Source organism: Chiroxiphia lanceolata, chromosome 19 (assembly GCF_009829145.1).
Source record: "Chiroxiphia lanceolata isolate bChiLan1 chromosome 19, bChiLan1.pri, whole genome shotgun sequence".
Lineage (NCBI taxonomy): Eukaryota > Metazoa > Chordata > Aves > Passeriformes > Pipridae > Chiroxiphia > Chiroxiphia lanceolata.
In genome coordinates this window covers 11,734,707-11,762,650 of record NC_045655.1, presented here as the reverse complement: position 1 = coordinate 11,762,650, position 27,944 = coordinate 11,734,707, and the positions used below count along the sequence as shown (strand labels likewise).

Sequence of the window (27,944 nt, the reverse complement as noted above, 5' to 3'; positions counted from 1 at the left end):
GGTGCAGCTGCTGCCCTTGCCCATCACTGCCCTTGCCCATTACTGTTCTTGCCCACTCCTGCCCTTGCCCATCACTGCCCTTGCCCATCACTGCCCTTGCCCATCACTGCCCTTGCCCATCACTGCCCTTGGCCACCACTGCCCTTGGCCACCGCTGCCCCAGCCATCGTTGCCTCAAGCCCTCTCTGGCCCGGCCGTCGCTGCCCCATCCCCACGCTCTGTCCCTGGCCCGGCCCGGCCGGGAGCGCTGGCGTGACGCCACGCTGGTAATTAAGAAGGAACCTAATGAAACTTCAAAAATAGCACAATTTCCTCCCCACACCTGCAGCCGAGCGGGGTGGATTACATAAGTTATTGTTGCCACAGCAACTTCACTCCACCCGGGGCTGGAGGTGGCCGGTGCCGCGTGTGCTGGTGCACCGTCACCCCGGGGAGGGATCGCTCCCGGGATGGGGAGGGATCGCTCCCGGGATGGGGCCGGTGCCAGCCCCGGGGCTGCCGCCAGTTCGTCCCACTGCTGTTCGCAGTCTGGCGTGGTGGTTTCCCACGTTGCACCCACGGGGTTTTGCCCCCGCGGAGGACGGTCCCACCTTCTGAAAGGGCACGTGGAGAAGGCCGGGAGGAGCCACAGGGATTTGGGTAACCCGCGAGGGACTCTGGCACCATGGTTACCCTGGGCACGCTCCAGCTGCCGCCGAGCCCCGGGGAGTGAATCACCCTGACAAAGAGGCAGCAACCAGGAAAAAAAATAAAAGGCAATCAAAGCAAATGTTACGGCACGAGGCAACGGCAGGTTTTTCCTGCTGAGAATTCCCAGGGTGCTCCGGGTGGCTGCGGGGCGGCAGCGCTGCCTTGGGGCCCGGCACAGCTCCCGGGTCACGGCAGCACGGGCAGCCCCGGGGGCCAGTGCCAGTCAAGAGGTGGTGACACAGGGAAAGCCAGGGACAAGGATAATTTGCTCAGTGTGGCTCTGAGTGTGGGGATACGAACTCCCTGGCTGCTTCCAGCTGCGGAGCCACTCTGGAAGCAGTGGGGTACGAGGGAGAAAGGTTTTCAGCACTCAGATCTCCTGGGGATAAGGAGAAGCAGAGGATGGGAAGAAAGTGGAGCGGCTGTCTGTGAGCAGGCCTAGATGCGAGAGATTCTCTGAGGGTCGTCCCAAAAGGCCTCTTTTATTATCAGAAATTACAAATCCTTTTATCTTCCTCACCAGAGGAACAGCTTGTTTGAATTGCTGGGCTGTCACACTGGAATTAGATGCAAGAACCCCCCACATCCATGACGTAGCGAAGGACTTACATAACATAACTAAAAATAAGGTGATGGAGAAGCAGGGAGAGGCTCTCTCCTCCCGGACTCTGGATCCAGAATCCTTGGCCGACACTGGGAATCCAGTGGGGTGCTGGTGGCTGAGGTAGTGGCGTCCCAACAGAGCCAACCACAGTCCAGCTGCTCAGGGTGGAGCAGGTGGGAGGGACAGGGGCACCACGAGGTCCTGGCAGCGATGCAGGCAGCCAGGCATCCCCCTGGGAATGTGTCCCTGGGCAGCCTTGTTCCCAATCCCCCAGTCCCATGGCTGCTCCCACTCCTCAGCCCCAGGGGGGAAAGGGTTAACCAGGCGCTCCAGAAACATGAGAAAAACCCTTCTCAGGGATTGTAAATTCCTTCCTGTGCTTTGGAGTGTGGAACCTCTGAGAGGGAAGAAGCCAAAATGGGACCCAAATGTGACCAGAGTGAGCAGCTGCTGTCGGTGCCTCCCCTGCTCCTCAGCAGGGCTGGGAGGGGGAACGGGAAGGGGAATTGCAATGGGAGGTTTGGGGCCAAGGTATCGACCTGGGCTCCTTGTTCTCGGAATTGATGGAGACAATGGAAAATAACATGCTCAGCTGCTTAACTGTTTCACCACTTTTCACAGCAGACAGGAGGGGGAGGAGGGAGAAGAAGGCTTGGCCCAAGGGCTAGGGCAAGGCAGCCAGGGGTAGTTTGTGCCCAGTGTCCCCAGATGTGCCCCCTCTGAACGGCCACAGGCCCATGGGGGACAGCCCGGCCATGAGGCTCCGTTTCCCCATGGATCACCCTGCGGACAGCGGCAATCCCGGTGGGAAGGGCTCTCAGGCAGGGGAACAGGGATTGGGGCGCTGGCTCCAGGCCATGGTCCAACTCCTCGTGTCCCTCGGGATCTGGGCAAAAGTCGCTGCTGCTGGTCCGAGGGATGGGAAAGACAAGGATCCATGGCTTCACTGTCCCACAGGGACTTAACAGCCCGGAGTGCTGGCAGGAGCCTCCCAAGGGAATCCCAGTTCTCCTGCCTGGTCGGGTGGTGGGACAGCCTGGGGACAGCAAGGTGGCAGGCAGGGGCTGCCTCTTCTCCTGCCTGGGGTGGTCAGCCTTGGGTGTCCCAAGCCACATCATGGTGATTGCACATCCCATCTCTGCTCTCCCGGCCCGCCTGGCCCCTGTTCCAAACACCCCACAAACCACCAGCTCCTCTTCCCTTTCCAGTTGCTCCTCACTCATCCCCACCCCACTGAGCAGTTCAGGATGGAGCACAGCCCCAGGCACGTGGGGTACAGCGAGAGGGGATCACAGCAGGGGCTGGAGTGTGGGACAGCTTAGGGATGTGGGGCACAGCAAGAGTTATGGGATAGGGTAAATTAGGGGGATAGTGTGGGGTATCATGGGCTATGGGGTGGAGTGTGGCAGGGGTATAGGGTAGGTTGTAGGGTGTAGCAGGGGATGTGGGCTGGGGAATGGGTTGGGGCATGGGGAATGGAGCATGGGATGGGATACGGGACGGGGAACGGAATGCAGAATGGAGTATGGGATGGGGCCCAGGGGACACAGGGGTTGAGGGCACAGCGCGCTCCATCCCTCCTGTCCCCCAGCCCCGCACCGTTGGGACGCGGAGCGGGGGCCGGCCCGGCCCGGTGCGGCTCCTCCCGCGGGGCGGTGCGGGGCGGTGCGGGGCGGACCGGGGCGGACCGGGGAGGGCGCGGCCGCCGGCAGCTCATAAAAAGCGCCGCGGCCGCCGCTCGGCGCTTTCCCCTCGCCCGCGCCCGGCCCCGAGCGCCGCCCGTCCCGCAGCGTCCCGCACCCCGCCCGCCGCCCATGGTGCTGCCCGGCCCGCCCGGCATGGCCCGCTCCGAGGAGGTGCATCGCCTCACCGAGAATGTCTACAAGGTGAGTCCGCAACAGGTGCCCGGCGCCGCATCTCGGGGTTCTGCTGCAATCTGAGTTGTTTCAGTTGTTTAATCTCCCCCCTCCATCGCTCCCTCCCCGGGCGCGGGGCGCGGGCGGGGCCGCCCCCGGGATGTGCCCGGAGCCGGCGGGGCGGCAGCGGCTGCCAGGGCTGGACCGGGACAGGGGGCGAGGGGCACCCCCGGAACCCCACCCGGGTACCCCCGACCCTTCCCCGGGCACCCCCCGGGAGGATCCGCGGGGACCGGGAGTGTCCGATCCCACGGTGGGCAGCGCTGTCCCCGCATCACCCCGTGCGGGGACAGCCCCGCGTGCCCGCCGCCCGCTGCTTTGCCACAACCATGAGCCGCAAGAGCTTTCCCCGTCTCTTGGAGTTCGGTAATATCTCTGGTTTTCCCTTCTGCTTTGCTCCCGGTGTTCTGAGAAAAATCCGATAATTTATGTGGCTTAATTTCCCCCCGAAGGAAGCAGTTTCTGCTCCGCTGGGTCTTGAGACCGAGACTAATAAAACTGCTGTAGCCTAACGTGTAACGCAGGATGTCGTTTGTTAAACTGGGAAGCTTGCACGATTTCCTGTGATTTAAGGGGTTGGATAGAATTACCTGGGAGCCCAAAGCAGGAAAAAAAAAGAGATAGAAGAATGTAGTACAAAAAACACCGAGGCAGTGAAGTTCTGAAGTCTTGGTTTTGGGGATCCTGGTGTGTAACAGCTGTTTGGGCAGGGCTGTGGCACCCAAAATCTTGGCCACACTGAGTCTTGGTGACTGTTGTCTCAGGTCTCTGGGGCTCCCTCCCACCCTCTGTGTGCAGTTGATGTACCCCAGCTTGGCCCCTTGCAGGCTGCCCTTGGTTTGGGCAGAGCTGGCACTGCGGGGTGTTCCCGGGTCAGGCCCCTGCACGGTCCGTCCCCTCCCGGGTGTTTGTGCTCGGCCCCGGGGCCGCCTGGGCAAACAGGGCGAGAGCTGCCGGGGCTCAGGCTGGGGACGGTGGCTGGGAACAGCTTCAGCGCGTGACTCAGGTGTTGTTGGAGCTGTGTTGTCCTCGAAGAACAGGGCTAATGACAGGCTTGGGGAGCAGGTCACCATCTCCCCGGGCACAGCCCTGTCCGGGGCGCACGCCGCGGTTTGTGCCATCCCAACAACTGTGCTTGAGAGAAGGTTGTCCCCCTGTGAGGGATGAAGGGCAAGTGCTGCCAAGGCTCTTCTCTTGCCTCTTCTCTCCTGTGCCGTGTGAGCTGTGGGTCAGAGCCAGAGCAGAGCCCTGGGCCCAAAGTGAGCGACACCCGGCTGAGCTGAGGGCAGAGGGTGCACGGGGGGCCTTGGCCCTGAGGACCAGAGGTGCACTCAGGAGGAGTCTGAAGATCTCCATCAGTTCATGAACACCTCAGTTTCTCAGGGTTTCAGTGGGAGCAGCCAGGTGTAGGGCATGAGAACATGGAGCTGGTAGAGATCCCATGCTTTTACCCAAAATCAGTGTCTCAGCACTGGGAGGTGTAGGAGGGTGGTCCTGACTCCGTTTGTGTTCCCTGCAGTGAACAAGGAGTCGCCTCTGAAGCCAACAATGCTTTTCTTGGCCTCTAGAGATGTGTGGCATGTGGTGCATGCAGGAACCTGTTGTCTTCCTGTTTCATGGAGGACTTTGGCCACCCCAGAGCCACCAGCATGAGGGCTGGTGGCTCAGGGACTGTGGGGTCTCTCTGTATCTCCTCAAGCTTTGGAGTCTTTGAGTCCAAAACCAGCCCTGGTGCTTCACATCCCCATTAGCCCAGTGGTTTTTTTGCCCTGTGCTTTCCTGGCCTGTGCAGGAGCCTGAACACCACAGTGGGCAGGCAGAGAGGACCCTGAGAAGGGGGGTGATGCCACCAAACCTGGGGGGGCCTCAATCCGTAGCCGCCATCTCGCCAGGGTTTTGGCAGCAGCAGGACCAGGGGTTGAGTGTGTTCCCCACGAGGTCTGGAGCAGGAGCCAGGAACAGGCAGCTCCCTGCCATGCTCCCCATGCCAGGCACCCTCTCCCGCGCAGGCTTTCCCGAGGCGTTCTGCTCGGGAAGCCCATTGTCATCCTTCTCCAGAACCAGCTCTCACCCTCGGAGTGACTGTGCTAATGAGATGGTGGAGGAGCTGTCAGCCGCCCCCGAGCCGATGCTGCCACTACAGGCAGCTGCCTACACACGGGGAGTAATTACAGAGGGAGACGGAGGCTGCTGGCACCTTCCGCCAACGTAATCCCACCTTCCCTGGCGCTGATTCACTCCCAGGACCCCGGTGTAGCGGCACAGCTGCCGGGCTGGGCTCTGCTGTGAGCCCTGGGGGGTGAGCCCCAGGGCTGGGGGTGCAGCGTTGGGTGGTGGTGAAGGGCAGCTCCCCATCCCCTGCTCGTCCCTTGCTCCAGATTGTCTGTTTGCAGAAAGCAGGGACTGGCAATTCTTCCTTCCCCCCGAAGACAGATCTGTCTCCTCCTGCCAGATGAGATTACTGCCGTTTACAGCCCAACCTCCATTTCATTTTAAAGCCATTTTTGCGTGCGGAAGATCGTTCTGCAATGGTGTACGAGTAGCTCTGTGCTTGAAGAGGTGTTTGCTTAACAACACCCCAAAGTCGAAGCTGAATTGTCTGGCACAGACATGGACAGAATCCCTGATGGTCTGTTGCTCCCCATCAGCTGTAATTGATATTACTGTGGTATCACAGCCTCTGCCTCCTTATCTCCAGGCCCAGAGGGACGGGAGCGATTCTTCCTCAAGTGATTCAGGAGGGAAATTGTGGGTGGTTTGGTGTGTTTGGCAGCGGAGGGATGATGTGGTGTGGTAGAGGAGGAAGGAGCCAGCCCGTGCTACCTGAATTCCGTGCCCTGTGCTCCCTGCTGTCTCTGCTCCCTGCCTTGGGGCTTTCTGCACCCCAGTTGTGGGAAATCTGTTGGCTGGACCTCGGGGCTCTGAGCTGCCTGGTGCATCCCGTGGTTGGTGTCACCGCTCCGAGGGATGGGAGCACCCCATGGGCAGTGGGTGCCGTGTGCTGGTGCTGCAGGGAGCGGGTCAAGCACTGGGAAATTCCTTCCCCAGCAGTAGCTGGAGGGTGGCAGGTGAGGGCTGGGCTCTCACTCTGTGGTGAGCAGGGCCCGGGCCTGTGGTGTTTTTACAGGGCAACACCTTTTTGCCAGAGTTACACCTTCACAGGGGTGTTGGCTCTGCAGCCGGGTCTGTTTGGAGCGAGGGTCCGCAGTGGGCTCGGCTCCGGCGCTGCCGTGTGGCTCTTGAGGTGGGAATGCTGCTCCATCCCCTCTGCCTGCAGACTGGGAGAGCATTCCTGACCTCTGCTGACATGGGACACCTCCACACTGTGAAGCTCAAGGATTACAAGGTGTTATAAAGCAGGTAGCTCCTGCCTTGCTGGAGGTACCCCAAAGCTCTTCCTGTGCTGCCTGCAGATCCCGCAGGAGATGGATGCTGCTCCCTGGGATGGAGGCAGCCCCTGGCTTTGCCTTCAGTGCTTTGTTGTGCAGAGTCTGCTCGTGGCTAAGGTTTCACTGGTGCTGCTCGTGTTGCAGGGCAGGGCAGAGCACAGGGCAAGCAGCTCCTGCACTGAGCAGCTCCTGCTGGAGCCTTTGGCCGAGTTGAGCCCCTCGGTGCCGGGGCTGTGGGACCCTCCTGGCTCTGCAGCAGAGATCCCAACCCCAAGGGCTTGTGGATGGCTCTGCCTTGCAGGGGTGACCACTGGTGAGCACTGAGAAGGTGCTCTGAGTACTGTGCAGATCCCCATCCCAGTTCCCTTCAAGCCCAGACCCTGATTACAGAGACATTCAGAGCTCTTGCCCTGGAACTTGGGTCCCCTCATCCTCTGACACGACAGCTAAGAGAAACTAAATGCCTTTAGATGAGGAACACTGGTTTTTTTCCCCTGATTTTCCCTGTCTACCTGGGCTCCTTCTTGACAGAAACTTGGCTCCTAAAATCCCTGGGGCTGCTCCTGATGGCACCAGGCAGGACAAGCTGTGATGGAGGAGGCAGCACTGGGCTTTGCTGGTCATTAAATATTGATACTGAAATGATGGTGTTCCTGGAGCAGGGCTGACCCATTTAGAGGCAAAAGTTCCTTAGAGCTGAACTGCTTCTGCAGTGTGACTGTGGTGTAGTGGAGAGTCCCACTGTATTGCCCCTCCAACCTGCTTGTCATGGTCACCCAATGTCCTGCTGTCACCCAGTGTCCTGTTGTCACCATGAATCACCCAGGAAAGCCCTGGGTGCCAGGCTGAGCCCAGGCCACTGTGCAGTGGCAGCCTTGACAGGAGCCATAAAATCATTAAAAAGGTTGGAAAATCCCTCTGAGACCATCAGGTCCAACCATTCCTCCAGCACTGCCAAGACCACCACTAACCCGTGTCCCCATGTGCCATGTCCACATGTCTTTTGAGCACTTCCAGAGATGTGTTCAAAACATTGCACCCTGCTGCTGCGCAGGGGCCTCAAAAATGGCATTAGGAAACCAGAGAAGGTGGTTTTAGCTCAAAGTCCATCCGTTGTGGTCACTGAGGTGTTGGGACGTGCCCCTGTGGAGGGTGGCTGGGAGCAGAGCCCGGGGCACGGCACACGTGGGGATGCTCGTCCCTTGGTCGAACCCAGGAGCCTCCTCGCCCTGATGCCCGTTGTCCAGCCCTTTGCAGTGTGGAGGAGGGCTGGGATGTGAGGTCTGGCTTTAGTGGCAGTGCTGTACTCGGGGCAGGGTGGGCACTGCTGGCACAGTCAGCCGGTCCTGCCCCGGCTGGGGCTGCTGACCTGGGTGCCCACAGACTATGGCCACTGACCACCTCCTGCCCTGGCTGAGCCAAGCAGCACCTGCTTTTCATTTCTTTCTCTATTTGGTTTTAGGAGCTGCCTGAGAGGCTGCAGGGATGGACCTGGGAGAGCTGTGTAACCTTAAATGTTATTAAAAGTTGTTCAGGTATTGTGCAGGACTTTCCTGCGCAGGAGAAACCTGAGCTGGCTCCATTTCCAGCTTGGGGAGGACTTAAACTTAGGATTTAGGAGTTGGACTTTGATTCTTGCGGGTTCCTTCCAACTCAGGATACTTTATTCTGTTCCGTGATTCTCAGCTTTTCCTGATGGGCTGACCCTTGCAGGATTGGGGCATCCTGGCTGCAGCAGGGAGGGTGCTCAGAGGGGAGAGTGGGGACCTTGTTTTCTGTTGCCTCTTCCCCCCCTTCCCCGAACTGAGCAGGGTCGTGTCCTGGAGACCTTGTGCTTTGCATTAGTTTCATTTTTGGCAGCTGAATAAAGCTGTGCCAGTCCCGGAGAGCTGAGTGGTATTACCCAGGGAATTCAGCGCAGTGGAACAAAGCAAAGCCCTTTCAACCCTTGGCTGCCAGGTTTTGTGTCTGTGTTTTTCTGAACTCTGCCCAGGCAGCCCGTGGAAGACAAACAACTTGTGGGTGCTGCTGAGGGGGCAAAATCTGGGGGAGAGTGAGATTTGCTTTCATTACCACACTGCTGCTGAATATTGGCTTTGCTGTGGTGTCCTGCAAACCTGGACCCACCTCTCCTGTGGGGGGACAGCCCTGTCACTTGTCCCCACAGGGGTGGGGGGATGCACCCCTGGTGTCACTGGAGCAGCTCCAGCACATCACTGTGCAGGGAGTGATGCTGTTGAGTCATTCCATGCCATAAATCTGTTTATTTTCCACTATTTCACCTTGGCAGATCTCAGCCTGTCACCTAGAGGGGGGTGCAAAGGTGTGTTGGCTCCGGAGTCACCTTCCCTTCCCACCCTGGGAGTGAGAGGAAGGCTTGGAAAAGGCTATTTTTATCTCAGGAGTGAGGAGCCCTTTTCACCGCCCTCATCCTGCCGGGCTGTTTTTGTTGGAGGCTCGAGACAATGTTTTAAAAACATTCACTTTCAGGAAACTTCCTCCTGAGGCTTGGTGGATTGTATTTGACCAGCAAAGAGTCACCTCCCCCCACTTTAGCTGGTCCGTGAGACCTTTTGGGGAGCTTTTATCTCTTTATTTATGGGTTTAAAATGGCTGTTATGGGTCGGTGGGGAGCAGGTCCTGCCCTGAGCAGTGCCAGGACTGGGTTGTGCCTTGATCCCCTCTGGTTTGGGGAAGATGTGCTGAATTTTGGTTGGTGCTTTGTCTGTGGATCCCGTTCCATCATTTATTCCCTCAGTTTCATGCTCAGGACAACGTGTTTACACAGCACTGCTGAGAAAATCACATTATTTACATATCCCTGTGTACATACCCGTACACAAACACTCCGCCGAACCTGCAAACTGCCGAAAAATCGCCTCCCCACAGAAATTCTGCCAGGGTTTCTGCTGCTTAAATATTATTCAGTCTCAGAGTGCTCAGGCTGAGCTGTGTGGTTGAGGCTGTGCATCTGCCGGAGGTGAGGATGTGTCTGTGTCCCCACCCCTGCCGTGGGAAGGGGGGAATTGTCCCTGGGCAGTGATCCCACACCTTCAACCCCTTTGTGGGGTAACAGGAGTAGATTTTTGACCAAAGCTAAAGGCGACGTGGGCAGGATGGAGCAATCCTCGTCAGTGTTAATTAACTCGCAGGCAATTGTCTCCTAACCCTCGGAGAACACCTCGTTCCGTGGCTTGTTGCTACAGGTTAATTTTCTCCCTTCAAGCTGAGCACGCTCATCAGACTGCTCTGTGCTGCCCCAAAACAGTTTCCAGGGGACCCGGGTCATCGGCAGCATTAATTAGCAGGGCAGCTCCTCGTTAGCCTCCTGCAATCATCGCCGGTGCTTGGCAGGTTGTGGATGGTGCTGGGGGATGGACCGGGAGCTTCGCGGGCTGGGGGAGGCTTTGGGGGCATCTTCCCCTGCTGCTCCCACTGCTGCTCCTGGGAGGATTAACTGGATTTGCCCTGGAATGCCAGCACGGGGGTGATGCCACCCCTCCGAGCTGGTGCCCCACACAGGCTCCTGCCCGTCGAAGCCCCGAAATGGCAGGTTTTGAGCCGAGGAGGCACCGGCCGAGCCCCGCACACGTGCCCGCGGGAGAAAATTAAACTGTCAGACGGCGAGGGCCGGGCAGCAGGAACTGGGGATAAAAATGCCTCAGGCAGAAAATGAGCTTTATAGTGTTGGCCAGCCTCGGATGAGGTGACAGATGCTTAATCAGCTTATTTGCTGTAAGTGTCTGCCTGTCGTCTTCCCTCCCCTTCCCGGGGTGGGGACGCTGCCAGCAGCGTGCCGGGGGTGCAGAGCCCCCTCCTCCCTGGGGGACGCCCGTGGATCCCTGCTGGGGGATGGTTGGGCATTGAACTCCGTGTTCTGGTGGCACCCTTGGCGGGAGGGTGTCCCTGAGGTGGGGCAGGGGATCGGGGCTGGCTCTGGGGCTGCAGCCAGGCTGGATCCAGAAGGGAGGCTGTGCCTCTGCCAGGGCTGGGCTGGGATCAGGTTTGGCGATGCTGTCGGTGCCGGGGTGAGCAGCCCTGGCAGGGAGGGTCACGGCTCGAGTGTCAAGTGCACAAAGAGCCCTTCTTCTCCCTGATCCGATTATTCCTTCCCCCATCTTAAATAAGGCCCTTGGAGCGAGGGAGGAAAAGCTCAGACAGCGCTGCTGGTGTTCACCCCCACCCAAAATCAGGCCCTTACAGGGAGGTGTCACCTGTCTGTAGTGACACCGAGTGCTCTGAGACCCAGGTGTAATTCCTGGCACGTGCCTTGGGTCGAGGCTGGCACGGCTCAGGGGGATGCTGGTGACTTCAGCCTGCCTCATTCCTGGGTGGATGTTTGGAATGCTGTTCTTCAGCCCTTCCTCCTTGTCCTGGATGGACAGAGCTGGTGCTGCTCCCTGTGGCCATCCCGGGAGTGGGACATCACCTGCCATCATCTCCCAGAGCTCGGGTCACCTCTGTGGTGGGTGTGAGGGTCACTGCTGCCTCAAACAGCCACTTAACAGTCATTACTATGGTCATTTTTGCCTTATCTGATAATTTTCTGGTTGGGGCATTCGCTTACCTCTCACAATGAAGCACCTGAACAAGGTGTCTTGTGGGGCTCTGCAGAAACACCTTCTTATTGTTCCTTGTGGTCTTTAAACCCAGCTCAGTCTTCCTCAAGCTGTGAGATGAAGGGGAAGATCCTGGAATGTCTTCCAGGGAGGGGGAAGGACTTTTTTTCTCTCTTTTTGTGTTTATCAGCATTGAGTTGAGCATGGAGCTGTTCTGTCCAGCTCCAGTCATCCCTGCTAATCCCAGTGATGTTCTTTTTCTTTTAGACGATCATGGAGCAGTTCAATCCCAGCCTCAGGAATTTCATTTCTATGGGGAAGACCTATGAAAAAGCCTTAGCAAGTAAGTGACCCTGCACTGCTGGTGTGGATATTGCTGGAATGCTGGGGGCTGCCAGGCTGGAGAGGGTCTGGCTGGGCAGCATGGCCTCAGGAGAGGGGAAAGCTGCAAAACCAGCTTGGGAAGCTCTTTGTTCCCATGATGGGGGAACTGGAAGGATGGTTCTTGGACCTTGATGCAAAGCTCATGTCGCTGGGATGTGCAAGGGGCCATGGATGTGGGAAGGATTCAAGGGATGAAACGTTGGGAGGCAGCAGGATAACAAACACATCTCCAAACAGTTCATCTTTGAATGTTTAAAATACTGAGAATTAAGATTTTAAGTTCTGCTTAAAGAGGTGTTACTGAAATGTTTAAATTGCCCAGAAGAATAAAGAGAAGGAAAAAACCTAAAAGCATTGATGGCAGCTCTTGATTGGGAATGCAGGATCCTATAGGGAGCCATTAGGGAGGTGTAGATTTAAATGATCAAAAGGAAGCTATGAATTGATTAAACCCCAGAATGGAGGGTGTGGACTCAAACTGGCTTTGTGTACTACCTGGGCCCTCCTCAGCTGGGTTTTAAGGAGGTTTAAGGCTTTTTCTGGACCCAGAGCTGTGTTTTTCCAGGGAGGGCTCTGCTCCCTTCAGAGCCACATGCGTCTCCTGGATTTTATTTTTCTAATATGCCGGTGAAAATGCCTGTGAGGGAAGAGGCTGTCATCATCTCCAGCCAGTGGGGGAGAAAATACTTGGGCGTCTCATGTTCTTAAGCGCCGGTGTTTGTGATCCCACCTTCGGGAAGGATCCCTGCCCCTGCTTCCTGCCCGGAGCACATTTTCTTTCCCGCAAGTCAGATGAGGCTCCTGGGTGTTTCCATGGGGATCCTTTAAGGTGCAGCCCTCCCCCTGTTCTCAGGTACTGGCACTGCCCCTACTCTGTGTCCTGCCAGTGCTCAGCACTGGTTTTAACTGGGTTTTAATGGATCAACCAGCCATGACGTGGGAAGAGCCCGTCCATCCCACTCCACTGCACAGGGGCTGTGGACTCTGACCCCCAGGGGTGGGATACAGCACCCTGCTGAGCAGCAGCATTTCCCAGCTATTCCTAGGGATGCTAACGGGGCAGGGGCTCACAGTTTGGGGGTGCTTTTCCCTGCTGATTCCCTCCTGGCAGCAGGGAAGGGAGGAGAGGTAGGGGCTGACAGGGAGAAGAGGTTTCCCTTGGGAGTGTGTTTTTATTTATTCTTCTGAAATGTTGTCCCGATAACTCAGCTTTTAATTACCTGGGAGGTGGGTCTGTTTATCCCAAGCTGTTCTATCCCAGCTGAAGCCACACACACACTAACCCTGGCATTTGGGGAAAACCAGCCTGATCACTGGGTTTGTATTTTCCCCACATCCCTGCTGTGAAAGCGCTTTGAAGCCAAAGATCTTCCTGTAATTTTTAACTTGTCTTGGGTCATCCTTTCCTCGATCCCTGAGCTGGGGGAGCAGCTGAAGGAAGGGCCCAAACCAGGAGCCAGTGCAGAGGCTGCAGCCCAGCCTTGGAAGGGGCTGAGCTGGGGCTGTACAACATGTTCTGTGATTAGAGGAAACCCCCTGCTTATCTGATTAAAGTCAAGTGTGTAGCTGGAATGTCAACAAACAAGGCTGAACTATAATGAAAGTCTGTGATATTCAATTATTCCACAGTGATTTCTCAGAGCAGAATTAGCAGCCTGATGGTTACACTGGAATGAAAACCACTGAGGTCCTGCACGTACCTTTTCTCTCCTGAATTGCCCTATAATCTCGCTGCTCCAGCCTTCCTTGCTCACTTTTCTTCTGTTTGTTGTTTAGTCCCTCCCTGTGGTGTTTAAGCCCTTTGAAGTAATATCTATTTTAGTGTCTAGCATCTCCTCAGTGCCCCAGCAGTTCTAATAACCATTAAGGAGACTATAACTTGCATTTCTTGATGCTTTTTAGGTATGACATACGCAGCAAAAGGGTACTTTGATGCTCTGGTGAAGATGGGAGAGTTGGCCAGTGAAAGCCAAGGGTCCAAAGAATTGGGTAAGTCACCAATTTGCTGCTAAATGGAGTTGCAGACTGAGCACAGGGATGAAACCAGATTTTGGTGTTGCTGGGGAGAACAAGCTCAGTGTGGAGTGGATCTGAATAGTAGAAGTGTCTCTATATTTACTGTTAATGTAGTTTGGGAAAGAAACCTGATGTTCTTAGTGTCAGGGTTTTGTGGCCCCATCAGCTCGTGGTGTTTTTGGAGAGCAGCTTCACAGTGGTTTTGTCTTGCTTTACAAAGGAGAGAAGCAGCAGGTCTTGGCCCAGCAGCTGGGGCAGTGCTGCCCATTTTGGGCCTCTGGAGGGGAAGGTGTGGGGAGAGGGAGAAATCTGGGGAAGGGGCAGGGTGGCTGTGCTGGAGCAGTGGTGGATCTGGTGGAGGTCACCTGGCACTTGGGCTGGGCATGTGCCCTGAGTGTAGCGGATCTGCCCAGGATCTGCCCAGGATCTGCCCAGGATCTGCCCAGGATCTGCCCAGGATCTGCCCAGGATCTGCCCAGGATCTGCCCTGCCTGCAGGTTCCCTGTGCCCCAACACCACAGACTTGTGTTTGCTCCATCGCTGGCAGCTGTACAGACTCACGAGTGTGATGCTCGGTGCCTCCTTCCCCTTCTTACACTCACTTCTCTGATCAATCCCTTGGGAGCTGCTTTCCCACTCTCCCCATTGCTCAGACATGGCTCCTGAGTTCTCCCTCCTTGCAGCTGTGGTTTGAGGTGACTCTCCCAGCTCCCCTCGTGGTTCAAGGTGACTCTCCCAGCTCCCCTCGTGGTTCAAGGTGACTCTCCCAGCTCCCCTCGTGGTTCAAGGTGACTCTCCCAGCTCCCCCTGGGGTGCTGCAGCCTTGTTAAGGCTCTCATGGAGCTGAGATGGGTTCTGGTCTCATTGCCTGTGCAGTCCCAGGTGAACTCCCCCTCCTCCTCCTCCTGGTCCCTCCCGCAGCTCTGGCTCACACTGTGCAGGGTGATGGCAAACTGCTCATTAAAGCGTCTCTCCGGGGCACTCAATTAACAGAGAGGTTGAGCTGAAACGACTCTAAAGGACTCTGAAGGACCCGGGGAGCAGCCCCTGGGCTGCGATGTCAGACCCTGCCCCCCCAGCCCCGCTGCTCCAGCTCGCTGCTGCCTCGGAATTGTGCTGGGGAAGCAGTTAAGTGTCTATGGAAACCGAGTCGTGGATTAAAGCTGCCTGGAGCAATCTGCTTCTGTTTAATAAATAAAACAAAGAGCCTTGTGTGCGATGCCGCGGCTGCGAGGGCTGAGCAGACCCTGCGAGGGGCTGCCCTGGGGCTGACACACACCCCAGCTCTGTCCTCCTCAGGGGGAAGTTTGGGTGGGAGCTTGGGGACCCCACATCCTGCCTGCCCCTCAGAGCAGGTTTGCCCACGCTTAAAACCTGGGTTTGGTGGCTTCTGGTGGCCCTGGTTCCTCCCCAGGGATGCTGGTGTGATGTCCTTAGTGCCCTCCCACCGTCTCCGGGCATGCATTTCGTGTGTGGCTCGAGTATTTTGGGGTTTAAAACGTTTCCAAATCACTGCTCCTTCCCCTCTTGGTGTGAACATGTCCGAGGGAGGCTCCTGGCAGCTCGGGCTGCCCCTCGGCCCCGTGCTCTGTTGATCCTGCTGGTATTTACTGTGGCAGCTGCTCCGAGCAGGAGAAAGTTGAGATAAAATTTCTGGCTGCAGCTCAGTGGAGCTGATAAAAGCTGGGACACAACCCTCTCCCAGCAGATGTGTAAACAGGGGCTGAGAAATGTTCTGGGTCGGGGCTGTGCTCGCCAAAGGTAGGGCTCTTCCTGGGAACACCTTTTACCTTATCGCTCCCTGGGCTGGGAATGCCGACAGTGCCGGAAAGCAGCACTGGGCTCTGGGTTCTTTCATGGGGTCACAGACTGGTTTGGGCTGGAAGGGACCTTAAAACTCATCCAGTCCCACCCCCTGCCCCATGGGACATCTTCCACTAACCCAGGTTGCTCCAAGCCCCGTCCAAGCTGGCCTTGGACACTTCCAGGGATGGGGAACTCATTTCAGAGCAGCGAAAGGGGATGGTCTTAATTGCTGCTTCTATTAATGTCGTGCCCCCCCCCTTTCTCCCTGAGTGGAGATTTTCCTCCAAGAGGTATAGGGAAAACTGCTTCAAGATGTCAATCAGGATCTTGTTGGAACCACAGCTCATGTTTCCACCCTCCATGGAAAAAAATCTGAGATTTTTTTTTTTTCCTCCATAGCCCTTTCTTTTCTGAACCTGGATGCTTTTCTGATGTCCTTCTTGGGACAGGAGGTGTCAAACCCTGCAGCAACACAGCAGGTTCATCTCTGAAAACACAAAGCCCTCCAGAGCACTGCTCTAGTCTCGGGTCCCAGCTCCCCGTGGGGCTGCTTAGCACTGTGCATTGTTTCTAAATTCTCCATCAGATTTTAGGAACTGTGTGTAGACAGGATAATCCCGTGTGGGAATGGAAAAACTGGCAATAATAACACCCTTGAGCTGTAATCGGCTCTGGGGGCTGAGTTTTTGGGTGCAAGTGTCTGGTGGGGCCGTACCTGTCTGAACCCACTGCTGGGGTTTGGGGTGTGTTTAACTCAAGTGATGCTCTGAGCAGGTCCAGGGTGTAGCTGTTGGTTGTCCCTGAGCAGCAGAAGAGGCACTTTGCTCTGTGCAATTCCCTGGAGCCCAATCCTTGGCATTTGGGGTTAGATCCATGCCTGCAGTTCCCCTGGGGAGGGGCTCCTTGGGCTGTTCCACACATCCTCAGTGGCTGCTGCGGGGGCTTTTGGGAAGCTGCAGAGCTGGTGTGAAGGGCACATGTGTGTGATCAGTGGAGGTTTGCTCCAGGCTGGATCCTGGAATGGTTTGTAGCCCCTTCTGATGAGCTCCAGTCTCATGCATGTGTCCTCAGGTGACTTTGGCCCTTTTCCAGCTCCTAAGGTCCCTTGGATGCAACTCAAATTGTCATTTTTTTTGACCTTCTTGAAAACTAGGCCATGACAAAGTCATGGAAGGGAGTTTTCTTCTGGTGAGCAGAACTGGAGACATTTCCACTGGGATGCTGGGGCTGAGCAGCACCTGCAGGAAACACCTTTGGGGCTGGAGGTGGATTTTGCTCAGCAACTGGATTTCCCAAAGGTCCCTCGAATGAGTGAAGCTGCTCTGGGTGGCACAGGGCTGTAAAAGGGCAGCACATGCAGTAGTCAAACATTGTTGAGCTGAAATGAGCCCCTGGTAAATAAGGGCTTTTCATTTGCACAATAAAATCAGGACTGGTGATACCTTTATGGCTTGGGCTGGAAGGGACTTTAAAGCTCATCCAGTCCCACCCCCTGCCATGGGCAGGGACACCTTCCACTGGTCTGGGTTTCTCTAAGCCTCATCCAGCCTGGCCTTGAACACTTCCAGGGACAGGGCATCCCAGAGTTCAGCCTCTCCAGCAGCTCTGGGGTCTGGCCCAGCTCTTGGAGGCTTTGTGCTTCACCAGATCCGCTGGGAACATTAATCTGTTAATTGGATTTGTGGTTGTTTTGGGTAGGTGCTTCCTGCAGCAGCAGAGATGCAGATATAGATCCTGAGGGTGTCGAAGGTCACAGTGGTGCTCTGTGTGGGATCAGGGACTGCTGGAGCTGGCAGTGGCCACGGTGCCTGGTGTCCACTGGGGGTGACAACTCTGTGTTGGTGGAAGAAAGGATGCTCTGGACCTGCGTTTCCACCTGTGATTCTGTTAAAAGATCTGAGAGACTATTCCAGAAATCCAGGGCTCTGCCTCCAAGGTGTGTGGGGAGGGAAAGAAGCTGCAGGAATGGGCTTGCTAAGAGTGCAGAAAGGCAAGAAAGACCTCTCAAATCCTTCTGCTGCCTCAGGACAGGGCTCTTCCACTGCCTTCGTCCCTCTGATGAGGAGCAGACGACCAAGGCAGTAGCTTGTTCCCACCACCCTGTGTTAGGTACATCGTGGTGGAAGGTTGTAAATGAGCATCTGTGATGGCCACGTGGCCTGGCTGGAGTTGCCAGCATGTAGCAGCTGGGTAATGTTTGGGTTTCACCTTCTGTGGTGATGGTGACACCTTCCAGGGCTGCCCACCTGCTGTGTGCCCCTGCTCTGTGCCCGGGATGGGCTCCTGCAGGGATGCTCCATCCTTCTGGGGGATGAGGGACCCTGTGTGTGTCCATGGGCTGGTTTCTGCCGTCCATCAGCAATGGGCTGAGCAGGTTTCAGAGGGGTTTGGGTTGGTGTGTGGCCAGCTCCAGGACCTGGAGGTGTTTGCTTCCCTGTGGGACTGCTGGTGTGCAGAATGGATTGGATGGTGTGGGCCAGGCTGGTGAATGTGAGGTGGTGTTCTCATGTGCTGATTAATCCAGTACCACCAGTATAGCAGCTGCCAGAGCAGTTGGTCATCGGGGACTCGCTGGTCTGTACATCTTGGTACAGATACAGGATTGGTGCCCATCCAGGGGGCTGTGGGGGGCACAGAACATCCCAGGTCACCCCAGTCTCTAGTCTGTGCCTGGTAACAGTGTCAATGGCAACTGCTCAGCCTGAGGGAGCCAGTTACTGGGACTGTGTTATCGAGTCAGGATGCCTTGGGAAGCTTTTGCTTTTCCCTTCACCTTGTCTCTCAATAAACAAACAGCAAATGCCTGGAGCTGTGCCAGGTGGGGCTGGAGCAGGGGCTGGAGCAGTGCTGAGCAGTTGTAACGCTGACAATCACTGATGTATTATCAACACATCACCCAGTCCTCTGGGGCTGGGAGAAGTGAAACCCTTCTGAAGAGGAAAGGGGTGAGTCAGCGTGGAGAAGCTGATTGTTTCCCCACACTCGTCTCCTTCCCCCTCCCCGCACACACACGAACCTTCCCCGGCTGTGGCGAGGGAACGCTGGTGCTGATGGAGCCAGAGCCTCTCCCCGGGGAGGTGCTGGGCTGGAAGTGCTGCTCCCCAGGCCTTGGGAGCTGGTCTGTGCCGTGTACTGGGTCTATGAGCCTGGATCACCATACACTGATGGGAGGGAAGTGATTCTCTTGGTTGCCGAAGTTTTCAGAAGAATTGTTTCGGTTGGAAAAGCCCAAATGTTAACCCAGCACTGCCAAGGCCACCACTAAAACACGTCCCCAGGTGCTGCACCTAAATGTTTCTGCCTTAAATCTGGCTGGATCAGATCTTCAGCACCGAGGTGCTGTGTGAGCAGAGTTATTGCTGGTCTGTGTTTATGGGATGTACCTGAGCCCTGACCAGGAGAGCTGGTCGATGATGGTCCCCTGGCCACCGTCTCCCACTGCCCTTGCAGGATAGGCTGGGCTGCTCCAGCCCTGCACAAGCATCAACATGTTCTGTCTTGGAGCAATTTGGCTCCCTCATTAGTGAATTGTTGGTATTTTTATTAAAAATGGCTTGTATCTTGCTTGAGAGGAAGGGAAAAACCCATAATCTTTAGTCTCTGACAAGTCCAAAGCAAACCCCGGAGAGCTGGGATCCCACTGCTTCACCTTCTGGAGGGGCAGCTGGCTCCTGCCGTGCCAGTAGCAATGGGAGGGATGTGGAACAACCTGTTTGCCTGTTGTGGGCTGGGTGTGGAAGGGAAGGGCCCACAATAACTCCTATAGTTCTTCTCCCAGAGCGATACTGTGAGTCAGCCATAAACAGCAGCTCCTCCTTCCCTGTGCTCTGAGCCTGTGGGGAGGTGTGTGAGCGGGTGAAACCCTCTGTGTTTTCACGGCTGGGTGTAGGTGAGATGCTTCACCCGGAGGTTCTTCAGCTGCAGGATGTGTGTTTTGGCAGCAAGGCGATGGTGTTTGAGCTTGGCACAACTCACTCTGCGACCTGAGCTCTTGTCCTGCTGCACAGTGGGAGTTCAGCTGTTTAACTTACAAATACCTGTGGCAGGTGATGCATAACGCCCTTGGCGTGGGTGGCTGTGCTGGTGCCAGGGCGTGTGCCCTGTGCCGTGGTCCCAACCCTGCCACTGAGGTCTGGGAATGCTGTGGGGTGGTCTCCTCATCACCAAGGTGGTCCCCCCATCATTTCACAGTGTCACCCCCAACACAGTGCCACAGATCCTCTTCTGTGCCAGATTTTGAAATACTGAGGCTTTCCAGCTACTGTGGTATCTCTTAGTCACAGTTTCACTTCATCCCTGTTCTGGGTTGGTTTTGGGGTGACATGTCTGTTAATGTCTCACGCAGTCTGTAGGTTTTTGCGGTGGTGAAGCAGCTCACGGTGTGGAGGTATCGGGGTGTCAGAGGTGCCATGTGGGAATTCACACCACACTGCTGCTGTTTTTAGGGGATTTAGTTCAAATCCTGCCGCTCGGTGTGGGCTCCCAGCGATGGCAGAGGCCACGGGAAGCCCGGAGCTGGTTCCTTCAGAGCTGGCTGGGGAGAGGCTCCGGAGGAAGCTCGTGTGGCTCCGGGCGGGCGTCCAGCCCTTCCTGCGCTGCACCAGCTGCAGCACAGGGCTCACCTCGAGCTGTGGGTGCTGGGCTGAGCGTGGGGGGCGCAGGGGGGATGGCAGCGTCCCCTCCCGGGCTGGGACACAGGGATGGAGAGCTGCTGGGAAAGGCTCCGTGCCGCTGCTCGCTTTGATGTGGGGCTGGAACGCCCCGATAAGAGCTGAGGGGGTGGTGGTGGAGGAGAAAGTCAACCCGAAAGATGTGTATCTGTGCTGAGAGAAGCACCACGCGCCGCCCCGGCTGCTGGGAACAGACAATTCCCTGGGTGAGGAATGTGGGGAGTGGGGCAGAGCCCTCTTGCCCCAGTGCAGGGGTACCCAGAGCTGGGTTTGGGGATGTGGATGTTATTTCTGAGCGCCCTGGGCCCCGCTCTCGGGTGGCTTGGGAGCTCAGTGTTGGTGGCCAGAGCCCTCAGCCAGCCCTGCTCCACTCTGGTTTCCACTCTGGCCAAAGGGGAAGCAAGAGGGAGAGGGGGTGGTGCAAGCTTTGGGAATAATGAACATTGATACTCTCCTGACAAAGCCACCTCAGCGTGACGTCAGTGCCTCCTTGCAGTGGGAATTCGTGCACTTCCCATCATTGAGCTGTCGCAGCCCGAGCAGGAGCGATTTCCTGGCGGTCCCGTGGTGGTGACCCCTTGCCCAGACCTCCCTGCTCGTGTGTGAGGCTCCTCACTGCAGACATGTGTGGTGGCCGGGTGTGAGTGCTCCGCTTGGCTCGGCACCTGGAGAACCGGCTGGAAAAGTCACAGCCGGCTCAGTGGCCGTGGAGATCTTGGCACGCGGTTTCCTCCTGGTGAAGGAGTGGAGCTGCAGCCCTGCCATCTGGTCACCTCTCGCTCTGTGGGGTGCTCTGAGCATCGCTGCTCTCTCAGGGGGCACAGGGGGATGGTGGCCCTGGCAGCAGCCGGTTCTGTCACTGCACTGACCCGCAGTGGAGGGGCCAGTGCCTGCCAAGGGATCGGATTTTAATGTTTGCAGAACAGTTTGAGACACAGTGTATGGTGCAAAGTACGAATTGCTCCAGCCAGGAGAGCAAAGAAATGTTGGGGCAGGTTGTTCCTGGTCGGCTGGGGGTGTTGACACTCGGCTGGAGCGGGGCCCGCGTGCCCAGGGATGTGGAGGGACAGGGAAGGGCTGGGCTGGGCTGGCGTGCACCATCTGTGCTGGATGAGGGTCCCAGTTGTTCCCTTGCACGGTGAGGAGCTGGTTTGGTTCATCCCAACCTCCCTGAGGTTCGTCCCAGGGCTCTGGGGCTGGTGTCCCCTTCCCATTGCATTTCCCATCCCTGGGGTTGGGTTCTGTTTTTTAAAACTCCGTGTATTGTATTTATGGGCTGTATCTTTGGTGCTTTGAGTTGTCACAGGTGCTTCTCTGCTTTTCTGGGATGGAATGTGGGATGCTGCTCCCCTTTGGAGAGCTCCAGTGGGTGTCAGGGATCCCCCAACCCTACTTGGGACCTGTCAGGGCCAAGTCCTGAGGCAGGAGCAGCTCAGCGACATAGCTCATGGCTTTCCATTTTCAGACAGCTCCATGGAGGTTGGGAGCCTTGTGGGAAGCTGCAACCCACTGTGCTGGAAGGCAAAGCTTCCAAACTCAGCCCTGAATAGAGCTGACAGAGCTGGGCTCTCCCCAAGGCTCGCTCTGATCCGGAGACAGGATCGGGGCTTTCAGTCGAGCGGTAGCACTGACTCTGCTCCTAAAAGATGCTCTGTGTGTGTGTCTGGCTCCAGCCACTCTGGGGCTTCTGCTGAGGCAGGACACTGCCCTTCCTCCAGGAACAGCACTGGGTGTGGGGCTGGAATCCTGCATTAGAAAAGAAAAATGAAAGGAAGTGACAGAGCAGAACTGGGACTGCTTGGCTGCAGTGGGGATGCCCTGGGCAGCAGCTGCAGCCCTGGCTCTGCCCTCGCTGCCCACGTCTGGCTCAGCCCCTGAGGTCAAACAAATCAGTGGTTTTGAGGCAAATACCAGCCCAGGGCTTAGCCCCGTGTCCTGTGACCTGCACTGAGTGCCAGGGCCATGTTTGCCCACTGTGGGTGCCCTGTGCTTGGCCTGGGGGAGAAGGGCTGCCCCGGTGCTGGGATCCCACTGCTGCTTGTCCTTGCTTCCCTTCCTGCTACACAAGGTTTGCCTGTTTGTCCACATGTCTCAGATGAGCATTGTCTCCCCGCAGCTCGCCAGAGGTGGGCACAGGGGCATTCCAGCAGCACCCCTGGGTCTGGATGCAGATCCCTCCTTGCTAGCAGAGCGCTGCCTGCCCCAACCCTAGGGTGTTCCCCTGAGCTTGGTGCCTCAAACCCCCTCCCTTCATCTTGTCTTTGCAGGGGACGTGCTCTTCCAGATGGCAGAAGTCCACAGGCAGATCCAGAACCAGCTGGAGGAGATGGTGAGTGCCCAGCCCGGCGTGCCGGGGTCTCTGCCTGGCCAGGGGCTCTGCTGGTGCAAAGTGCCTTGTCCAAGTGACACCAGTCACTTGGTTTACCAGTCCTGGCAAACTTTAAGGGATAGATCCCTCTGACATGGATTTGTTGAGCTGCAAAGGGTTTGCTCTGCTTGGGCATCTGTTTCTGCCCTGCTGAGCCCCCTCTGAGTGTCCCTGTCCCTCACTGCCATCAGCCTGTGCTCTGTCTGTACAGCCCTGCTCACTTGCCATCCCCGGTGCCACCTGGTGCCCCCAGGGCCCCACACTTTGCCAGCCCTCCCCAAGAACCCTGTGTTTTCTTTCTCCCTGCAGCTCAAGTCCTTCCACAACGAGCTCCTGACGCAGCTGGAGCAGAAGGTGGAGCTGGACTCCCGGTACCTGAGTGTGAGTTACGGGCGCGTGTCCAGCAGCACAACCCTTGGCTCGGGTGTCCCCACGTCCCCCCCGTCACCCACTCCCAGCTCAGCGAAGTTGTCCCCTGCCACAGCTCCTGCCCCTGTTTACAGAAGGGTACCCAGTGTCACACGTTTCACCGTGCACAGAACAGTGTTGTCCCCAGTGTCAGGCTGTTGCAGCCCCTGTTTGCTCTCCGGACCATGGGGATCCCACTTTTCTGGGGGGGGGGGGTGTCTCTGCTTATCTCTCTCACCCCTTGGCAGCAGGAGCTGTGCCTGAGGCTGAGCTTTCTCTTGTCACGTCCAGGCTGCACTGAAAAAATACCAGACGGAGCAGAGGAGCAAGGGGGACTCACTTGACAAGTGCCAGGCAGAGCTGAAGAAACTTCGGAAGAAGAGCCAAGGCAGCAAGAATCCCCAGAAGTACTCGGACAAAGAGCTGCAGGTAGGACCCTGGGCAGGGGATACGAGAATCTCAGAGGGGGGACACAAGCATTGTCCCTGGGCTGGCAGCAGGTGCTCAGTGCTGCACAGTGGAGGTGGCCAAGGTCTTGCGAGCGCTTAGATAAGGACTTGCTGCTCTCTTTAGAGGAACGGCCCAGCAGAATTCGGGGTTCTGGTGGGGTGTGGGAGGTGTGGATAGGGAAGGGGTGGCAGCTAGCGGTGGAACAGGCTGTTCTCATGGCCACGGTGCAGAGTGGGGGCTGCGAGCTCCCCTCGGCAGATGTGCCAGGCGCGTGCCAAGGCCTAACCCTGCCCAGCCCGCTGCTCCCGGTGCTTCTCACCTTTTTGCTTCATGAATGACACCCGAAAGACCATTGATTTCTGTTGTGCCCGAGCCATCGTCCTCTGGGTGGTGTTTTGCCCGTGTGTTTTCCTGCCGGGTGCCCCTTCCCCCCGCGGCGGGGGCGGCCGTGCTGAGTCACCGCGGTGTGACGGCGCGTGGGCTCCGTGGGCTCCGTGGGCTCTGTGGGCTCCGTGCCCACCACGCGCTCCTCGGGGGGCCGGGGTCCCTCACGGCACCTCGGGGGGCTGTGCTGCGGGGTGAGGCGTTGGGATTCCCTGCAGAGGGGAGTGGGGTTCGAGGTCTCGCTGAGGAGCATCCAAGGTGCATCGTGGCAGTGCCAGGACGTGCCGAGGGACGGCGGCACTCGGGTCTCTGGTGGGTTCACACCATGAGTTCGTGTCTCCTGCACTCTGCAACCTTCAGTTTGAGCTTTGCTCAGAGCACGGCTGGTCCTGGCAAACTTTAAGGGATAATTGATGTACCTGCGTGCCCTGGCTGACAGCCGGGTGCTGCTGGGAGTTGAGGCCATAAGTGATGGCAGCACGAGTAGTGCTTGGAAAGGGGAAGATGAAGCCAGAGTCCAGGAATTACCCAGTCTTGTCTCGAGGCGTGGGAGTGTGTGTTTTGTTGGGACCAGAGCCTGTTTCTTCAGGTGCCACGGGCAGTGACGTGTCGGTGATCCCTGTTTGCTGAAGGGGATCTGAATGTCGGTGGCACTTTGCTCGTGGGGGTGAATTTAATGTCATTTAGTGGCATTTAGCCACCAGCAGAGAGTTATGGGGAGGGCTGCGCTGGGAAAGTGACGTTCCTAATTGCACTGAAATTTGGGAAACGGTGGTGTGAATCAGAACAAGCACTGGAGGAGGAAAACGTACCCACCATCGTCGCTTGGGGTGTCGGTCCTGTGTGGAGCCACAGCACTGGAAGGTGCTGAGGCAGCACAGTGGGCTGGAATGGGGCTGGAAGGTGCTGGAATGAGGCTGGAAGGTGCTGGAATGAGGCTGGAAGGTGCTGGAATGAGGCTGGAAGGTGCTGGAATGAGGCTGGAAGGTGCTGGAATGAGGCTGGAAGGTGCTGGAATGAGGCTGGAAGGTGCTGGAATGAGGCTGGAAGGTGCTGGAATGAGGCTGGAAGGTGCTGGAATGAGGCTGGAAGGTGCTGGAATGAGGCTGGAAGGTGCTGGAATGAGGCTGGAAGGTGCTGGAATGGGGCTGGAAGGTGCTGGAATGAGGCTGGAAGGTGCTGGAATGAGGCTGGAAGGTGCTGGAATGAGGCTGGAAGGTGCTGGAATGAGGCTGGAAGGTGCTGGAATGAGGCTGGAAAGTGCTGGAATGGGGCTGGAAGGTGCTGGAATGGGGCTGGAAGGTGCTGAGGCAGCACAGCTGGCTGGAGTGGGGCTGGAAGGGGCTGGAGTGGGGCTGGAAGGGGCTGGAGTGGGGCTGGAAGGGGCTGGCACAGCACAGCTCTGTGTCCAGCCCGCTGAGGGGGGGTCTGTGGTGCGTTCTCCAGAGCTGAGCAGCTCAAACCACTTCTGAGCATGGTGTCTCCACAAGCCCTGGCTCTGAAATTCCTGCTGAGCGAGAAAAGCCCTGTCAGGCACCGAGCTCAGCGTGGGGGACACGGGGATCAAACCTCTGTTACCCTCCACTTGCTGGTGGGGCCAACAGAACAAAAGTGCTGCCAGAGCCAGCCCTCTCCTGCCAAACCCACAGGGATCCCCATCCCACCCCCGGAGGAGGAGGGGGGAATCCATCACGGGCTGGGCTGTGTGCAGCTGGAGAGGAGGGGTGGGCTGAGCCTCCCGCTGTGATGTGGCAGGGATGGGATAGTCCTGTTAGCACAGCTCTTTGGGCAGGGAAACAGGATCAGGCACTCATTCCCTTTAATCTTCCAGCAGTAAGTATTTAGGAAGCGCTTATCTCTGAAAAAGCCTTATGATGGCTTTTGAGCTTAGAGAGCTATGAGACCCTTCCAACTCAGAATATTCTGTGATTTTTGTGACTGCCCAGCTGCGCACGGCGGGGGTTTGCTTTGCTTTAGATCAGAATACAAAGTTAAAATTGCTGGATTCAGCCAAGAGGGCAGTCCCCGTCTGCTCTCCACTGCCTGCAGAGCTGGTGTTTCCTTAACAGAAAAAGAGAGTGTTTTGGGCCACCCTTGATGCTGCTCGTACCTTTGCCTGGGCGTCAGAGAGCAGAGGGATTGCAGCAAGGGGGGTCCAGTGGGCGCTGGCCCGAGGAGGGAGCCTTGTGTGGAGCTTTGTGGAGTTCGAACTGGGCTTTGTGGAGTTGGAACTGGGCTCTAAGTGGATCAGGAGCATCTGCAAAGCTTTGTTGGGCTTTGCTCCACAAGTCTTTCTCAGGCTGGTTAAAGCAGAGCCCCAGGCACCTCCCCCTCTGAGTGGTGCTCAGTCTGTTGGGCCGGCCTGAAGCCACCCCTGTGGCCACTTGCCAAACCCCTGGTGTCGTCCTCAAAGCTGCTGGAGGCACCTTGTGATGCTTTGGGGATGCTGATGGCTGCACCACAGACGGATCAGCCACAGCTGGATGGAGCTCTCCTGGGGCTGGGGCTGGTTACTTGTCTCGTCGTGGGAGAAGCTGCTGTTGATGGAAACGTCCTGGTAGCTGCATCAGTCACCTCCTTCAGTACAGCAATAACATCTTGCTCTTCTGAGGACTCATGCACGTAAGCTGCTCCAGCAGCCGGGAGTCTGATGCTCTGTCATCATCTTTCTTCATATTTAATGCTCCGGGAAGCAGAATTGCTCCTTTCTGCCTCTTCACCACTTGTTGAGTGACCACATCCTGTCATCGCCTGGCAGCGAGACGGGTGGGGGAGACACGTGTGGGGGAGCAGCAGTGGCAGTGCTGTCCTGCAGGGAGCTCCAGGGCCTGCTTTATGTAACATCCCTCAAGGTGAGAGGAGATTTGGGGCCATCCAGGCTCTGCTTTGCTGAGTGGCAGAGGACACTCCTTGTCTGGGCTGGGACACACCAGTGTGGCTCTGGCTCCACATTCTGCTGGATCAATCAGAGAGCCAAGGGAAACAGCCCAAATATCTCCCTTCTTACTCTTTAATTCAGATTTTCCCCCTTTATAAAGATATAAGTGCTGAAGTTCAGCAGGGACTGCACATAACGAATTATCTCATGGCTGGTGAGCAGTAGCTTTGGAGCAGGGGGGTTGAGGAGGTGTGATGCTCAGGGACACTTGCAGGAGGCTTCTCCTGAGCTACACCAGCCCCTCGTTGCATGGGGAGAGCTGACCCAGTCCTGTCTGCAGGTCCCACACCATCCAGCCCCTCTCTTGTGCTGATTTTTGGAGTTTCATAGATGAGGACGAGTGTTGCAGCATTAAATGGTTGAGGAGTTAAAACACCTCGTGGTTTGCAGTGCAGACAGCTCACGTAGCTCTAAAGCAGCTCCAAGTGCCATTAGGCTGCAGGAGTGATTTTCCAGCTCCACAGCCCTGTCTGTCGTGGTGGGGAGTGATGCTGTGGTTGTGGGTTGCTGCTGCTGAGCGTTATGTTGAGCCAGGCTTTTGTTCCTCATGAATCAGTGCTGAGCTGCTGCTCCACACGAGGGCTGAGGGCTGAGCCTGCCTCACATGGCTCATCTTCCTCCAGGATTGACTGAGATGGGGCTTTGACCCGTGCTGGAAACCGGGAGAACAAACCAATCCCATTCACTTCACGTGTTTGATGAAGAGGAATGAAAACAATATTAAGATTAAACAGTCACCGAGGAAGCTCAAGTGCTGTAATTTCATTAAAGGCTGGTTTGTGATCAAGCCATGAAATCAAGGTCATGATGGGTTTGGGACCTGGATTGAATCAGCAGCTCAGCAATGAAGTTATGTTGGTTCAAATTATTTATCAAATCTTATTAGTGCTGTGAGCAATTGGATTTCTGCACTGTCCTGAGACAAACTGGCTGTAATTCAACCTAAACAGCAAAGCTGAGGCTGGGTGTTTGTGGTGAAAAACTGTACCTGACCTGGGTGACAGGGGGTGACCCTGGGTGGGCTGTGGAGGCTGAGCTCAGCCTCCACCCAGATCTCTCTTTTGCCCACACCTGTCCTTGCTCCTGTGGGAATATTTTAAGCATTAATTACTACTGTACCAAATAACCAGGGGGTTTTATAAACTTCTGTCATTGAAACCTCATTTGGATATTCCCATCAGGAGAAGTAATTTTAGGTGTAGGTCAGGAAGCTCTAACTGACACAAAGTTTGCACAAACCAGGTTATGAGGTTTATGTGAAAGTCAAATAGAGAAGGACTCCGAAAGCTCTGTGGCTCCAGGTGATTCTCTGCAGGTTGGATTAGGATTTAGGCTGAGGGAGGACATGTGCCCAAACCCAGC

General features: G+C 56.7%; 1 protein-coding gene across 8 annotated transcripts in view; it reads left to right on the top strand.

Annotated features, from left to right (window-relative positions):
- The first annotated feature begins 3,071 nt into the window (after nt 1–3,071).
- BAIAP2 (BAR/IMD domain containing adaptor protein 2) overlaps nt 3,072–27,944 on the top strand; it is a 42,328-nt gene continuing 17,455 nt past the window's right edge. For all 8 annotated transcript variants that reach the window (XM_032706841.1, XM_032706840.1, XM_032706843.1 and 5 more), the window contains exons 1-6: nt 3,072–3,180; nt 11,426–11,501; nt 13,445–13,531; nt 22,302–22,363; nt 22,712–22,783; nt 23,102–23,239. In XM_032706841.1, coding sequence (XP_032562732.1) covers nt 3,109–3,180; nt 11,426–11,501; nt 13,445–13,531; nt 22,302–22,363; nt 22,712–22,783; nt 23,102–23,239 — 507 coding nt within the window. In that variant the 5' untranslated portion in view covers nt 3,072–3,108. The remainder of the gene's footprint in view (nt 3,181–11,425; nt 11,502–13,444; nt 13,532–22,301; nt 22,364–22,711; nt 22,784–23,101; nt 23,240–27,944) is intronic.